General features: G+C 45.2%; 2 protein-coding genes across 2 annotated transcripts in view; one reads left to right on the top strand and one right to left on the bottom strand.

Moving 5' to 3' along the window:
• LOC126547329 (sodium/hydrogen exchanger 3-like) overlaps nt 1-16,481 on the bottom strand; it is a 221,295-nt gene that overhangs the window by 131,990 nt on the left and 72,824 nt on the right. The window lies entirely within an intron of this gene.
• Nucleotides 11,596-12,649, top strand: LOC140215458 (uncharacterized). Its single transcript, XM_072286003.1, has one exon. The coding sequence runs from the start codon at nt 11,675-11,677 to the stop codon at nt 12,647-12,649; it is 975 nt and encodes a 324-aa protein (XP_072142104.1). The 5' UTR covers nt 11,596-11,674.

Raw genomic sequence — 16,481 nt, 5'->3', positions numbered from 1 at the left:
GCTGATTTAATTTCTTTTTATGTGATGTTCCCACACCATGCGAAAGTATACAATTATTATCTTCTTTCAAGCTTTCTGACTGTTGCGCACCTCTGAAAAAAGAAGAGCTAAATAACTGTATATGAGATGAAAAAAGAAGATTGCGCAAAAACACGCCGCAGGCGAATACATATAGCTCGGCTGGTATCGTTCTTTCCTTCGCTTTTCACGCTTAAATGCATTGTTGGCAACAAAAAAGAAAGTATTTATTTTCAAGAAGCCTCCTTTCCCAAACACACACATAAGAAAGAAAGAAAGAAAGAAAGAAAGAAAGAGAAATAAAGAAAGAGAAAGAGAGAAAGAAGGAAAGAAAGAAAGGAAGGAAGGGAGAAAGAAAGAAAGAAAGAAACGACAGTCGATGGTTAATCAGTAAACCTGCGTAAGCACGATGACATGCAGCAGAATGCAAAATTTGATACGGCCATTATTTTTAACACGTTGTACGTGACAAATTTCCAGCTATCTGGTCGCTCGCTCACCGCGCATGGAGATCCCTAAACGTGCGGAAATGCCATGCAAGGTTCAACGAAGCGCAAGCTAGCGAAACCTTGGCAACGTGGGAAGCATAACAACCTCTTCGGCTTCACATGTGCGGGCGTGTGCTTTTGATGTATTTCTGCCCGATTTAGCGACTACCTGCTTGTCCGCTTTGCTTGTTTATTCAACATCATAGAGGATACCAGAGAAAGACTAATAAGCGCCATTTTCCTCGTGAGCTCGTGCCACAAAAATCGCGAACTCAGACCGTATTTACAAAATAGTACATTAAAGCTTTCTGTAAAAATGGGTATGGCCCAATCGTAATTGCGAACGTAATATAAAAAAAAAAAAAAAATGCGCCCGGGCGTCGAAAAACAGTACGAATGCAAAACTTTGTGAATTCGGCCTTTTTCTTTAGGCTTCTACGTGGCTTTCTTTTGATCAAATAGGAACAAGAGTCTGCACAAACGGCGTTTTTGCGTTCTTGAAAGTAATGTTGCTCATCTATAGGTTTACGCAATAAAAGAAAGTACAGCGTAGTTATGAATGCATGCCCAGCTCCGAGAGGTTTCCCGCTCATGTTTCCAGGCGCACTGTGCATTTCGATGAAAACCAGCGCATCGCCCATCCACGACAAGAAATCTGTGTCATTACTCCTAAAAAATCAGCATCCTGTACCATAGCAGTCATATACAAGAGGACACGACTACTCGCACAAGCGACAAAACCGGTTCTATTATTAATATATTTAGAAATGCGCGCGCTGGACATTCGTTTTGTCGTAAGAAGAAAGAAAGGCGAAGCTAGGCCCGACTTTTGAATGTGACAGCGAACGAAAACAGAACGGTGCGCAACAGTTCAGACGAGGTTATGCACCCGCCGTGGTTGCTCAGTGACCATGGTGTTGGGCTGCTGAGCACGAGGTCGCGGCATCGAATGTGTGTGTGTGTGCGTGCGTGCGTGCGTGCGTGCGTGCGTGCGTGCGCGCGCGTGCGTGCGTGCGTGCGTGCGTGCGTGCGTGCGTGCGTGCGTGCGTGCGTGCGTGCGTGTGTGTGTGTGTGTGTGTGTGTGTGTGTGTGTGTGTGTGTGTGTGTGTGTGTGTGTGTGTGTGTGTGTGTGTGTGTGTGTGTGTGTGTGTGTGTGTGTGTGTGTGTGTGTGTGTGTGTGTGTGTGTGTGTGTGTGTGTGTGTGTGTGTGTGTGTGTGTGTGTGTGTGTGTGTGTGTGTGTGTGTGTGTGTGTGTGTGTGTGTGTGTGTGTGTGTGTGTGTGTGTGTGTGTGTGTGTGTGTGTGTGTGTGTGTGTGTGTGTGTGTGTGTGTGTGTGTGTGTGTGTGTGTGTGTGTGTGTGTGTGTGTGTGTGTGTGTGTGTGTGTGTGTGTGTGTGTGTGTGTGTGTGTGTGTGTGTGTGTGTGTGTGTGTGTGTGTGTGTGTGTGTGTGTGTGTGTGTGTGTGTGTGTGTGTGTGTGTGTGTGTGTGTGTGTGTGTGTGTGTGTGTGTGTGTGTGTGTGTGTGTGTGTGTGTGTGTGTGTGTGTGTGTGTGTGTGTGTGTGTGTGTGTGTGTGTGTGTGTGTGTGTGTGTGTGTGTGTGTGTGTGTGTGTGTGTGTGTGTGTGTGTGTGTGTGTGTGTGTGTGTGTGTGTGTGTGTGTGTGTGTGTGTGTGTGTGTGTGTGTGTGTGTGTGTGTGTGTGTGTGTGTGTGTGTGTGTGTGTGTGTGTGTGTGTGTGTGTGTGTGTGTGTGTGTGTGTGTGTGTGTGTGTGTGTGTGTGTGTGTGTGTGTGTGTGTGTGTGTGTGTGTGTGTGTGTGTGTGTGTGTGTGTGTGTGTGTGTGTGTGTGTGTGTGTGTGTGTGTGTGTGTGTGTGTGTGTGTGTGTGTGTGTGTGTGTGTGTGTGTGTGTGTGTGTGTGTGTGTGTGTGTGTGTGTGTGTGTGTGTGTGTGTGTGTGTGTGTGTGTGTGTGTGTGTGTGTGTGTGTGTGTGTGTGTGTGTGTGTGTGTGTGTGTGTGTGTGTGTGTGTGTGTGTGTGTGTGTGTGTGTGTGTGTGTGTGTGTGTGTGTGTGTGTGTGTGTGTGTGTGTGTGTGTGTGTGTGTGTGTGTGTGTGTGTGTGTGTGTGTGTGTGTGTGTGTGTGTGTGTGTGTGTGTGTGTGTGTGTGTGTGTGTGTGTGTGTGTGTGTGTGTGTGTGTGTGTGTGTGTGTGTGTGTGTGTGTGTGTGTGTGTGTGTGTGTGTGTGTGTGTGTGTGTGTGTGTGTGTGTGTGTGTGTGTGTGTGTGTGTGTGTGTGTGTGTGTGTGTGTGTGTGTGTGTGTGTGTGTGTGTGTGTGTGTGTGTGTGTGTGTGTGTGTGTGTGTGTGTGTGTGTGTGTGTGTGTGTGTGTGTGTGTGTGTGTGTGTGTGTGTGTGTGTGTGTGTGTGTGTGTGTGTGTGTGTGTGTGTGTGTGTGTGTGTGTGTGTGTGTGTGTGTGTGTGTGTGTGTGTGTGTGTGTGTGTGTGTGTGTGGGGGGTTGAATCATTTGCCGTTCAGGAGTGAGCGAGCTAAGGGCAAAATAGCGCCGTGACAGTGTACTCGGAGAGAAGAAAATCATATAGGGCAGTTTTGCGACGCAAAGGCGTCATAAAAACTAACGAACACGATGCGATATTTCTTCCTTCCTTTCTTTCTTTCTTTCTTTCTTCTTTAAAGAGTGAAGTCCAGCGCCTACGTAAACGGCTGCCAAGATGCCCGCTGCCGAGCAATGCAATTCGATCCGACCTCCTCCGCGTTCTGCTTTCGTTCGACGAAGTGTGCAGCGAGCCGTCACGCTTCACGGGCTCACCACAGACAGACCGCATTTACATCTCTCTCTGCGTGCGAGATGAAATCCGTCATCAAGGTGGCGTACATTGACTGAGCTCGTGTTGCCCTCTCACACCCCCCCCCCCCCTTTTTTTTTTTTGGCTTCTGTCCCCACCTTTGCTTGCAGTCCGTCTATACGCCCGTCCAGAAAGTACGAGCGCATGAACAGCTGATCGAATTGAATGCAGTTGTGTCGGCTGCTGTGCCGTAGAGAGAGAAATTGGTTTTCACTGTTCCCGTTGTCCGTCCGCAAGATGATGGCTGGCGATGGCATTGTTCTGCTTGAGTCTTCCCCATCTGCCCCTGCTGTTCAAATAGGAAACTTCGCTGAAAGGTTTGTTCGGTCTTTGGAAAGCCACGTGAAGTTCTCAACGCACTCGTCGGGGACATATTAAATGACTTTTCTGTTTCGTTATTTACTCATTTTGCAAAGCAGCTAGAGGAAAGTTGTTGGAGCAACTGCACTACATCAGTGAGCAACCCTGCATACACGCGTATGAGAAAAATACCAGTCGGGGATCCAAATACGCGTTTGGATCCGCAAATACGCAATAAAATACGAGAGTAAAATATGAGTTCCTGGATATCAGGTATGTGAAGAACGCTGTATGAAAAGGTTCGAAAGGGGTAAAAATTTCATTTGCAACTTCCATACTTTCAGCTGAATGCCGATTTTTCCTTTCCTGCAAATACGAAAACGTACGCACGCGCAAGTCACTTTGGCTAGAGGTAAGTTGATATTTTGGCATAAGCATTCCATAAAGGCGATGCGAGTGAGACAGAGGAAGCCGCATATAGTGCGGGAGCAAACAAACCATGGAGCGGCAGCACGCATCACTTGGGCCGAGTTTCCACAGGTGCGCCATGTGGCTTAAGAGACTTAAATCATGTGACAATGGGAGTATGGGCTTTCTCATTCTCGTAAATGAAGTCAGTAAACAGCTTCTATTCAGGAAGTACGACTACCTCTATCTATATATGCTCAGCGTGAAAAACAGATGGCTGAGTTGCTAGACAGACATTCGCTCACGTTTGGCTGTACCGTATCAAAATATATGGAGGTCAGGGAGAGCTCACAGACATACTTATTCATGTAATGCTAGTCGCAGAGAGAAAATAACAGACGGTTGTGCGAAGTATTTTCAGAATCAGTAGAATCATATGGGGTATCTTCGGAGGTTCCTTCTTATTCTAATTTGAACGCTCTAAAGGTAAGGCCGCCGTGATCTATAGCGTTACATATGGTATGCCTTCTATGTGTTCGCGGCCTTGCTCAAGAAGTGGCGGCCTTATGAAAGCTTCACGTGTACAGGGTGTCCCAGCTAACTTTCGCCAGGATTAAAAAATTTGCGAATGCCACGCAGCTGGACAGAACCAAGGTAATGTTATTTGCCGTCGCTTGGAGATACTCAAATTATTTTTTTTCATTCCGATTAATTAGATAATTAGTCCCAATTGATTAATCAACTTCTCAAATATTATAGTTAGATGAAAAAGCGTTCAGGGTTTGCGGCTGAACTTTTTCTGGGGTGTATATATATATATATATATATATATATATATATATATATATATATATATATATATATATATATATTGTATATATATTTATACACACCATCTGATCGGTTGCCGTCAGCCAAAAAAGTTCACGTAGACATGACGCCTGCTGCAGAAAAAAAGGACGTTCCAGATCCGCCGCCAAGGCTGTGAGTGCGGCGCAGGCTAACACTCCCAGGGTTAGGTCTAGTAGTAAAACATAAATACCCCAGAAAGTGGATAGGAAAACGACCCCGCGGTGGCTCATTTGGTAAGAGCATCGCACGCGTAATGGGAAGACGTGGGTTGGTATGCGACTTGTAGCCAGTTTTTTTTTTTTTTCATCCACTTTCATTTCCATTTATTTGTCGTTTCAATTAGGAACTACAAGTAATTTCCCCGATGCTGTTCTTCGTGTCATTGTTAGTTGGCTTCTTATGATATGAGTAATGAAAATCGGGCCTAACAAAATGTGTGCTGCATCCAGCGAAAACGCAGTGGCTTTTTCGCGGACTGCCGCGGGAAATATGTTATACTAGAGGTGCGCGCCTTTGAAGCAACGCTAGCCTCACACTACAGCGATCTGCTCACACTATACTGACTGTTCCAGCAACTATAATGAGCGCGCTATGACGCTTCCGGAACGCCGCAGAAGAGAAGCGCCAACTAAGAGTGGTGCGAGAAGAGAGCGCCGCTTTAGCGCACGGCATCATTAGGGCGCGGTCGCCCCGTGGCATCGTCGCTATTAGAGCAGGTTGGCGCAAAGTCAAAGTTTTGCTCGTCGTGAAAAGAACAAAGGAGCAGAAGGTAAACAAGAGACACAGCTGCGGCATGTGAATGGCCACGCGAATGTCCAGCGTGGCCTCGGATCAGGTCGACGGGTGGGTGGCAAAGGGAGGAGACGTCGTTGGCTCCAAGAACGGGCACGAGGCTGCGCTCCGAGATGGGGGTCATCCGGCATGCCGCGGAATAAGCACGCGCCGACGCGAGAACCGGGCCGGCCGCCTCGGCCAGACGCGAAGCCCGCCAGCGACGGCGCAGATCAGTTCAAGTGCACCGAAGCCCCGCGCTCCGCCCGCGCGTCAACGCGTAAGGCTGCAAGGGTGAGCAAACTTTGGGCCGCAGGCTGCTTCGCTGGACCACAGGGAAGCTTTCGGAAAGGGCGCCGTCCATTGATAGCTCTCGAAACGAAAGAAAGAAAGGAAACACGCAAACAGACAGGGAGAAAAGAGCCAGAACTAATCCTACTCCAATCGGACGCCCGGCTATATATATAGTGTGTCCCAGCTAACTTGAGCCAAATTTAACAAAACATATCCACATGCCACGCAGCTGGACAGAACCAAGGTAATGTTGTTTGTCGCCGCTTGGAGATACTCAAATTACTTTTGCATTCCGCCTGATTGCGTAACTAGTCTTAATTAATCTACCTGTCAAATATTATGGGTAGATGAAAAGTGCCAACGACGAAATTGGTGAGCAACATGAAAAAAACTCCCCGATACAGCTTTCTGTTGCTCAGTACGTGCCACATAAATGTGTTTTTTTTTTCAAGCATGAGAAAAGCCCGCGAATACACGAAAAATTGCCGTGCGACTGGCCGCTCGAGGAACTTTCTGTCTGTTCGCGGGCTTCTCTCATGCTTGGAAAAAAACACTTTTATGTGGCACGTATTGAGCATCAGAAAGCTGTATCGGGAGTTTTTTCATGTTGCTCTACAATTTTCTCATTGAAATCTACTCCGTCTACTCCCTTTTACTGCTCGAGAAAGTAGGAATTCGCTTAATAATAATAATAATAATAATAATAATAATAATAATAATAATAATAATAATAATTTTGTTAACATATATTGCAAGTATAACAACAGAAATCAGGTTCGCCTAAGCCATCACAGTGGCTTGTCACGCGAAACCCGACAGTCAGCAGCAAGACTCAGGCACAAAAACTGACTATTTTAGAAAAAAAGAAATAGAAAACGAAAAAGAGTGACACCGAAACCAATTGGTGGACAATAAAATAGAAGGCACAAAAACAGGTAGAATCCGAAGACACGATTTATAATGACGCAGATAGGAAGATACGACGCTCATAACCATTCTACGTATATTTCCTTTACGTTTTTGCAAATATACATAGCGTTCAGATTTACAAGTAATTTCGTAGGGAACAGTATAGTATATTAAATTAAATTATGGGGTTTAACGTGCTAAAACCACTTTCTGATTATGAGGCACGCCGTAGTGGGGGACTCCGGAAATGTCTACCACCTGCTGTTCATTAACGTGCACTTAAATCTAAGTACACGGGTGCTTTCGCATTCCGCCCCCATCGAAATGCGGCCGCCGTGGCCGGGATTCGATCCCGCGACCTCGTGCTTAGCAGCCCAACACCATAGCCACTAAGTAACCGCGGCGGGTCAGCATACAATATGTAGGGAACATAATAGGCTCGAGTATATCTACCAAATCTGGCACTTGTAGGAGGAACTGAAAAAGCGGGTGTATGACGTAAAGGACAGCAAAACACAGTGGGGACATTAAAAGTATCGGTCCAGAAGTGTTTGAGTACAACTGTTTGAACAAAAAGTGATCGTAAATTCGGCAGTCTTAGCAACTGAAAAAGGTTCACATTTTGTGGGCTGCACAGGTCACTAGTAACACTTTTTACCATACATTTTAATAAACTATTTACTTGTTGATGCCAAACAATGAACAAATGTTGTAATTCCATACCTAAGCACACCGTAGGCTAACGGGGGAACCAAAAGTTTTCTGACAGACAGAGGTAAAATACTTTGACGCGATACAATCAACAGACGATTTTACGGAGTTTGGTGCATATGTGAGATAAGTGAAATGAAAAACGAAGACCAGAATCGAACCCTATGCCCAAATACTTTACTGAATCAGAAAAATTTATTGGAAGACAAGAACAATTGACACATCGAGACGTGTGCAAATAAAGTAATAAAGTGAGACATTCTTGAGTGTGCTATGGAAGCAAACCAACCTTGATTTGGAATGGTTCATGTCAATCACATTTATATCAAACCAGTCCATTAATTTTATAAAGTCATTCTGAACCATTGAGAACGCATTTGAAAAATTTATGTCTGTGGCTTCAAGTGCAGGATCATCTGCATATTGAAATAATTTGCAAGTGGATAGCGTACTGCACATGTCCTTAACGTACGCAATAAAAAGTAATAGAGACAATATGTAACCTTGTGGCACACCGGCCTTGAGAAAAAACGCGGCAGCTGCAAATGTTTGAAATGGAAACAAGCTGGGAACGATCTGTCAGGAAATTGCGCAACAACCGAAAAAAAAAAGACGACGAAAACTTAAATTGTATAGTTTATCTAGCAATATAGCATGGCACACTGTTTCAAGCCCTTTTGCAACATCTAAAAAAAAGTGGCCAAGATACAAGATTTCTTTCAAGTGAAGGAAATAAATGGTCACTAATTTCTTCTAATAATGCATGAGGGCCCCTTTTTTTGCATAAAAACGGTGTTGACATTCAGAAAATCCCCCTTGTTTATAAATAATGTTACTGATAAGCACTCATAATCTCTCTTATCGTCATCACTCATCCTAGTACTTTCACTCCCCTTCCCTCTTCCCCAGTGCAGAGTAGCAGACTAGAGCGCACTAGCTCAGGTCGACTTCTCTGTATTTCCTGTCAATAAATTCTACCTATCTATCTGTTCATTACTAAGAATATATGTTTTTCTAGAACTTTCGTTAAACTAGGCAAGATGGAAATGGGACGATAATTATGCACACATATAGAATCACCACCTTTAAGAAGCGGCCGCACTGAGACCATTTTTAACCGCGTAGCTAGGAATGCTTCCACTTGTAATTATCCCGCTTAGGATTCTTAACAAGATGTTCTTCAGGGCTCCGAAGTTCCTGAAAAGATCAATCATGCGAATTTCATCGATTCCTTGTGATTGATGCCGCCCGAAGTTGCCTAGTAAAGACTCTTGTTCTGTGATGGTGGGAAGGAAAGCGGACTCGATTAACGCGGAGTAGTATAGTGTTAGCAGTATGGCACGGTTGCCTAGACATGGCGAAAGACTAGGCGAAGAATTGGTTAAAGTTGTTAACGACTGCTGATAAATTTTAATCAAGATTATTCTGAATATCATTAGCCGGATTTAAAGATAAACCTCTCATTTCATTTATCAGAGGCCATGTTATCTTGGCATTATTACGCGATTGATAAAAGCAGTTTTTGTTGTACGAACGTTCGGCCACACGAATAAGAACAGTTACTTGATTTCTAGAAGTTTTGAACTGTGAACACAGAACGCTGTCACTGGGTGTTCGTCCGCAGCGTTGTCACAGCAGATCTTGTTCTTTAATAGCGCATCATATCGCACTGTTCATCGAAGGTTGATTCGAGCGGCGTTGGCGAACGCAAACTTTCCTTTCACTGGATTTGTATGCAATGTACATCGAACACGAAAATTGAATGTAAAGTTCGGACCTATCGGCGGTTTCAAACAGACCTGACCGGTCGAACAAGGCGACCAGTTTATAAAAAAATAGCAGTATGCAATAACAGAATGACAAGTGCTGGGTTTAGAACCTGACGACGACAGAGAAGGAAAGCGCAAGTGACAAGCTACAAAGTAATGGCCAGCAACTTTTTGCTGTAACACTGCATCGTGGACTGAAGCAATCTCCGTGCGGATCTTCAAGTGATCAATGAAAGATTTTACCAAGTTATCAAGAAGTAATTCTTCACTAGTTGGAATGTCAATAATACTTTCAAGGCCACATTTTGTAAAGATATACAAATAATCCCATGCCGAGGGTACTGTGGGATTAAGAATATATATATTAAAATAGCCTACTAAACATATGTTAGGATCTAACGTCGTTCTCTTTAAATGAACCTCCAACTCATTAAGAAATAAAGTCAGGTTACTTGAGGGTGGTCTATGCAGGGTGTCCCACGTACCTGTAGCCAATATTTTAAAAATGAAAGGCGCGTCGGAAGCGAATTGAACCGAGCGCGTACTATTCGCACTGGCCTATAGTAACTAAGGCAAGTTTTTGTTTTCCCCATAACTGACTAATTAATTAAGGTAAGTTACCCAACTCTAATTATTGGCTGAGGACCCCAAGTATGATTGGCAGGTTTGTAGAGCACCTCCAGAAACCACCGATCGAGATTTTTCCTGTGCGATACGTCTCACGTAGTCCTTTTTTTCGGGGTTGCAAAGAAATCCCGCGAAATATGAAAATAAAACAAAGAAGCCACGTGATGGAGCACTCGCGCAGTGGTATCGTGCTGCTCTCAAGCGTGCGTTCGGTGAACAAGGTCGGCTGCATCGTGACTCGAAGCTGTCTCGGCTGCCTCCTTAGCTGTCGACGTAGATTGTCACCGATGTTGGCCAGAACACTGCAGGAACACACCCGTTGTCGTAAATTTCAGAGCAATCTATACTTTTCGAAGCACAGGAGACGCTGCAAACACGCATAATCGCTACTAATTGCAACAGTTCAGCTTTTCAAAGTAGCCAAATCGAAACGCACCAAGCGTCTCAAGGCACTGGCTTGCCGGCGATAAATTTATAAGGGCGTTTTATGTCACTCGTCGCATGCGTCCTGGGCGTAACGGTTTCAATATTGGGCCTCTGCGCTAGAAGTCCCGTGTTCGAATACTGCCGTCGGACAATTTTAGTAATGTTTATTTAATTACTTATTACACTCTAAGAAGAATTCCGGGGAAAACGGGAGTAACTGCGCAGTTTGTCCCAAAAAGGGCGCTTTCGTCCCTCAAGGGTGTAACTGCATGGATGTGCGTGCCGTGTGCAAATTTTGGAGAGTAAGTGTTTAGTCCCTGGTCGGAAAGAGAGCAACGGGAGGACGAACGGCAACAGTTACTCCCCATGCGCTCCGCTGTTTTCGTCCGTGTCGTGCAGTGATGCGGCAAAAACTATTTTCTATAAATCGTGAATAGTTCGAAATTCGTGCACTGTCTACTGAACTACATGCAAAGCAGCACTTTGCCTCTTTGTCAGAAAATTGCGTGAAATTTAAAGTTGGAATGTGAAGAGCCATGCCCTTCGTGCGCACCTCATAAGTGAACGATACACATTAAACGCGCAAGTCATTGATAGATTGCCAGATTTTGCTGGTCAATAGTACCTAAGCTCCTTCCGTTCCAAGGAGATTGCGAACTTAACTGAAGCGATGTGTAGCTCAAACGGCACACACTAAGCGACAGAGCAATTGTCCGTCTCTGTCGTCTTCGGTGCCCTTTTTGAGCTCGCTACACGTTTACATCGTGTAGTGCCTCAGTTTAAAGCACCCTAAGAATACTCGGGCAGATTTCTTTTCGCACTGGCTTATGGTTGCAAGTACACTCAACGTTACACTCTCCCCGCACAGCATACACAAAATGCCGAGTCGCTTTTACATTGCCGCACCTGCCTTCTGATGCTTAACCTGTCTCAATTTCATACCCCGACAACCGATCTGCCGTGGTACAGAGAAGAAGAAGAGGCTTGTTGGAACAGCCACGTTTGCGATGAGCTCCGCTGGAACAGCGCATCGGCCCTGGGCCGAGGATCACACCCACCGTCAGCTACTGATTCCGGTAATTATAAAGTCGTTCTCCCTCGTCTACCGACTGGCAACACCGTTCTCAATTCAGTTTTCCTGCATGCTGACCTGGCAGGGCGGCCGTATCGGGCCCCGGACTTTCGCGATGCTCTCCTTTCAGTGCTAAATGCAACTGATATCCTCGGCGCTGGACAATACCAGATGAGCCATTTGTGGTTAGTCACATGTGTTAACAGCATCGCGAAACAGAAACTTGTCGACAAAGGCGAGTTGCTGGTGAAAGGCCTCAAGTGCCTTGTCATAGACCCGGAATGCAAAAATATCAAGATGAAGCTTCTTTGGCTTCCCCCACACCTCGAACAGAGACGGATTGTTGAAGCGCTAGAGCCATATGGCACAGTGCAGTCCATCACGAGAGAAATGTGGCGGTGTGACGGCATGGAGGGCTGGCAAATGACTAATCGAGACGTCGCGTTCACATTGAAAGATGGGGTTTCTGCCAGTAATCTGCCACATCTATTGAGCATATATGGCCACCAGTGCCTTATCTTGATTCCTGGCCGACCACCACTTTGCCTCCGGTGCAACAGAGTTGGGCATATCCGGCGACACTGTAGAACACCGCGCTGCAGTAACTGTCACCGCTATGGTCACCCTGCAGATGCATGCATCGGAACCTACGCTGACAAACTTCGTGCAAATAGACCAGCTGAGGATGATGCCATCACCGATCATCTAATGGACGTGAGCGAAGTTGTGGACGCAACTGGCGAAACACTCCCTGAGTCTCATCGACAAGAACAGATTAAGCCGTCATCGGCTGACATTAGCGTTAGCCAGAAGCCTGCGAACGAGGATGACACTAAGGCACCTGACGACGAACCAACTGTGTCTTGGGCAGAATCTCCACCAGTTCAAGATCGCCCACCGTCAGTGGAATCTGGATCGATGTGCGAGGCCGCCAAGAAGCGTCCAGCGCCATCCGACAATCCATCGCCCTCGGCAAAGGAGGCTCGCGTTCCCAAGGTGTCAAAGTTGACAAAACCGCTCCGGGGAACACCTACACCTGCTGATGTACCTTGTGTTAACGTGCACCTAAAAGTCCATAGTGCATCACCTCATCAAGAAGGGAGCGGTACACCTCTGGAGCAGCGTTTAGACGCTGCACCTACATAGGTAATCATGGCGGGCGCTCTTCCCTTCCATTTTGGCACTTTAAATGTCCGTGGCTTACGAAGTAAGCGACGGCAAGTACAGCTTTTTCATTTGTTACGCAATCGAAAATTAGATATTGCTGCTATTCAAGAAACAAAGATTGAATCCGACGAAAACACAGAAATAGCTCTATCTCCATTCATATCTGACTATAATGTTTGTGTCAGCCATGCAGTAGGCGTTTCCGCAGGCTGTATGTTATTTGTTAGCAAACATTTACAATGTGATTCGCTACATTTGTTTACAGATAGGGAAGGGCGCCTAATCTGCTGCGATATTGATATCAGTGGCACGAGCTTTAGATTTGTGTGTGTTTATGCCCCGAACAATTTACGTGAACGCGAGTGTTTCTTCTTATCTCTAGAACATCATTTCTGTACTGATCGTGCATTGGTCCTCTTTGGAGACTTTAATTGTGTATGTAACGCGCAAGATCGTACATCACTGAAGCTGAGACATGATCCAAGTAGTGATGCGTTGCAACGCCTAATATGTGATTATCAGCTTGTGGACATTGGGGAAAATGAAAAGGCCGGATGTCGATATACGCACTTCCAGGGTACCTCGCATGCAAGGCTTGACCGAATTTACGTTTCACTTAGCGCGCTACCTCTTATTCATGGTTACACTGTGCATCCTATATTCTTTAGTGACCATTGCCTAGTTTCAGCATCTTTTGGCAGCCGTCGGTACCACAGTCGGCGTATGTGCTGGGAGCTGTGGAAGTTTAATAACCAGTTACTTTCGCGTGAGTGTTTCATAAATCGCATTACTGAGCTTATAGCTTATGTGTCTTGCCGCAAGGATTTGCCACTCTTTGCTTCGTGGGAATTATTCAAACAGGAAGCTAAAATGATAGCTATCGAAGAATCATCAATATTAGCCTTTGAAAAAAAGCATAATTACAAAGCATTGTGTAGACTTTTGAGTGAATTGCATGAGCTTGAATGCATACATCCGGGTCAATATATTGATGATATTCATAAGGTCAAGGCACAGTTACAAACTTTGAACGCAGAAAAATACAGAGGTGCACTAGTGCGGGCGCGAGAGCAGCGTTTCCTGGAAGAACAGCCTTGCAGTAGGGCCCTTGGTGATGAGCGCCGACACGCGCTGTCTAAACAAATACTAGAGATAGAGTATGGTGGAATGATTGTTAACGAGCCTACTCTAATAACTAAAGCATTTTTTGAACATTATCAAAAACTATTCCGAGACCATATGCCATTGGATACAGATGCTGCCAAAAAAATTGTATCGTTGCTGCCCCAGTTAAATCAGGATGAGTACGATTATACAAACGAAAACATTGATATCAATGAGGTAACTTCATGCATCGATTCGTTAGCGAAGGGCAAAACGCCCGGCCCGGATGGCCTTACTGCCGAATTTTATCAGTGTTTTCGTTCCCTCTTATCGCCATTATTACTTCAGGTGTACCGAGAGGCCTTGGAAGTAGGGTACCTAACCGCCACAATGTACGAAGGACACACAGTCCTTATAGCCAAAAGCGATGATGAAGAGAAATTGCAAAAAGTTGACGGATATCGGCCTATCTCCTTATGCAATGTGGATTATAAAATCTTTGCTAAGGTATTAGCTAACCGTTTGCAAGTTGTAGTAAGATCTGTGGTCGGTGATCATCAAACATGTGGCATCAGGGGGCGGTCCATTCAGACGAACATTCATGTTGCGAGATCGGTGCTAGAGTGTGTAGCTGAGGGGATTGGACAGGTGGCAATGGTACAGCTAGATCTGGCTAAGGCGTTCGACAGGGTGAATCACTCATTCCTGTTTACTTTACTAGAGCATATAAATATCGGATCTCTGCTCCTTAGAGGTGTCAGGATATGTTATGCTAATGGCTCAACGCGGCTTATAGTAAATGGCTCTCTCTCCGATCCGATTAGGCTTTTATCATCAGTACGACAAGGATGCCCCTTGTCACCGCTTCTGTTCTGCTTGTATTTAGAGCCACTTTGTATGGGCATCCTTAAAGAACAAAATTTCCAAGGGTTTAAATTACTGTCTAATGAGGTTCGGGTTCTTGCGTATGCAGACGACGTGGCCTTTTTCTGTACCGATAAAAAGAGCGTAAAGACTGCTCCTGCAATTACAGAAGAATTTTGTGCTGCTTCTGGTGCAAGCGTTAACATTGAAAAAAGTTCAGGTTTTTGGTTTGGATTATGGGCCACAATGCCATCACATTACGCAGGAATTCAATGGAAAGAAGATCTGCGTTATTTAGGTGTGCCTCTCTCACAGTATAGAAATAGCAACGCTCATTGGTCGGGGGAAGTTGGCAAAATTCAACGTAAAGTGAATTCATGGCGAGGGCGGAATTTGTCAGTGTTCATTCGTGCTGAAGTGTGTAACGTTTTCTTAGCTTCCCGTCTTATGTATGTGCTCCAAGTACTGCACTGCTCAAGACTTCGCCTTCAGGCACTGCATCGCGTATTTGCAACATTCATTTGGAGTTCGAGCCGTGAATGGATGCGGCGCGACAATCTGTTTCTCCCCCTTGAACGTGGTGGTCTAGGATTAGTACACCTCTTCGTCAGGCAAATTGTTTCTCGCTTGTTTTTCTTTCGAGACAGTGACCATCCGTTCTTGCGTGAAATGTTGCAACTGCGTTTAGTTCATTATGTTCCTAACATAGTAGTGTCATCAAATGTCAAAGATGTCCCACAGGCTCCTTGGGGCTTTCTCAAAGAGGTTGTTGACACATTTCTTTTCTTGAAAGTTAGATTCAGCCTTGAGTACGTGTTCACAGCGAGTCGAAAAGAAATTTCTGTGGCACTGGTTGACTCTATTTTCCCAGATCCTTTGTATCGTGCACCTTATTTAAACCGACCTTATCAGGATGTACTTAAACGCGTCCGAAAAATGTGTGTGCCTCCTGGAGTAAAAACATTTTTCTTTAAATTACATTCAGAAACACTCCCTGTTAAAACTTGGTTGAATTCGAGGGGTTGCTTTGTGCCGTGGTCAACAAACTGTCGGCTCTGTCCACGTGCCGAAACCATAGATCACTGTTTCATAGACTGTAGGGACGCTGTATTTTTTTGGGACATTCTCCAACGGACGCTTAAAAAGGACATTGACATGACTCCATACTCAATTAGGTTTCTACCGTTTAAGGTTACAGGTGGTCCTCCCTATGACATGTTCATTGTACTTGGCTTATACAGCCTGTGGAGAAGTAGACTCTGTGATCGCCATGCCGAAAGCCCGCGAACTACAAAATCCTTCTTTCGCGAAAGTGCTGCGTATGTAAGAAGTGTGTACGCTGTGCAGGAACCTCCGCCAGACTGGATGCACTTGTTGGATGCATGTGTGTGTTTGCCTGAGTTTTAAGTGTGTAGTTGTGTCCGCTTTGTTATACACCTTCAGTTTTCTTTTCCATGTAATAAAGAAAAAAAAAAAAAAAAAAAAAAAAGATCTGCCGTGGTACAGTGGTTTGAGCAGCTGACATGAGAGCGCGAGGACGTGAGTTCGAATCCTACTTTCGGGCACCTTTTTTTTCTTTTTTTTTCAGCTGAGTGATCTTTTTTATTAGCGTTTAAATGCCTAATTTTATTAATTCCACCTTTGCGGAGCATCAGAAATAATGACCGTTACTCCCTTGAGGAGCGTCGGAAAAGAGCAACTGTTAGTCCTCGGAGGAGTAACGGCATGGGGAGTAACAGTTCATCCCCTCGCACTTACCCCCTAAAGGGAGGAATGGTTGTGGCAGATCAGTTGCTCCCCTAAAGGAGTAACCTCAATACCCCATTTCCTCCTTTTCTTCTTA

The sequence above is a fragment of the Dermacentor andersoni genome, chromosome 1 (genome assembly GCF_023375885.2).
Source record: "Dermacentor andersoni chromosome 1, qqDerAnde1_hic_scaffold, whole genome shotgun sequence".
Taxonomy (NCBI): domain Eukaryota; kingdom Metazoa; phylum Arthropoda; class Arachnida; order Ixodida; family Ixodidae; genus Dermacentor; species Dermacentor andersoni.
Note: the sequence above shows the minus strand (reverse complement) of the source record. Positions and strands in the feature narration are given on the sequence as shown.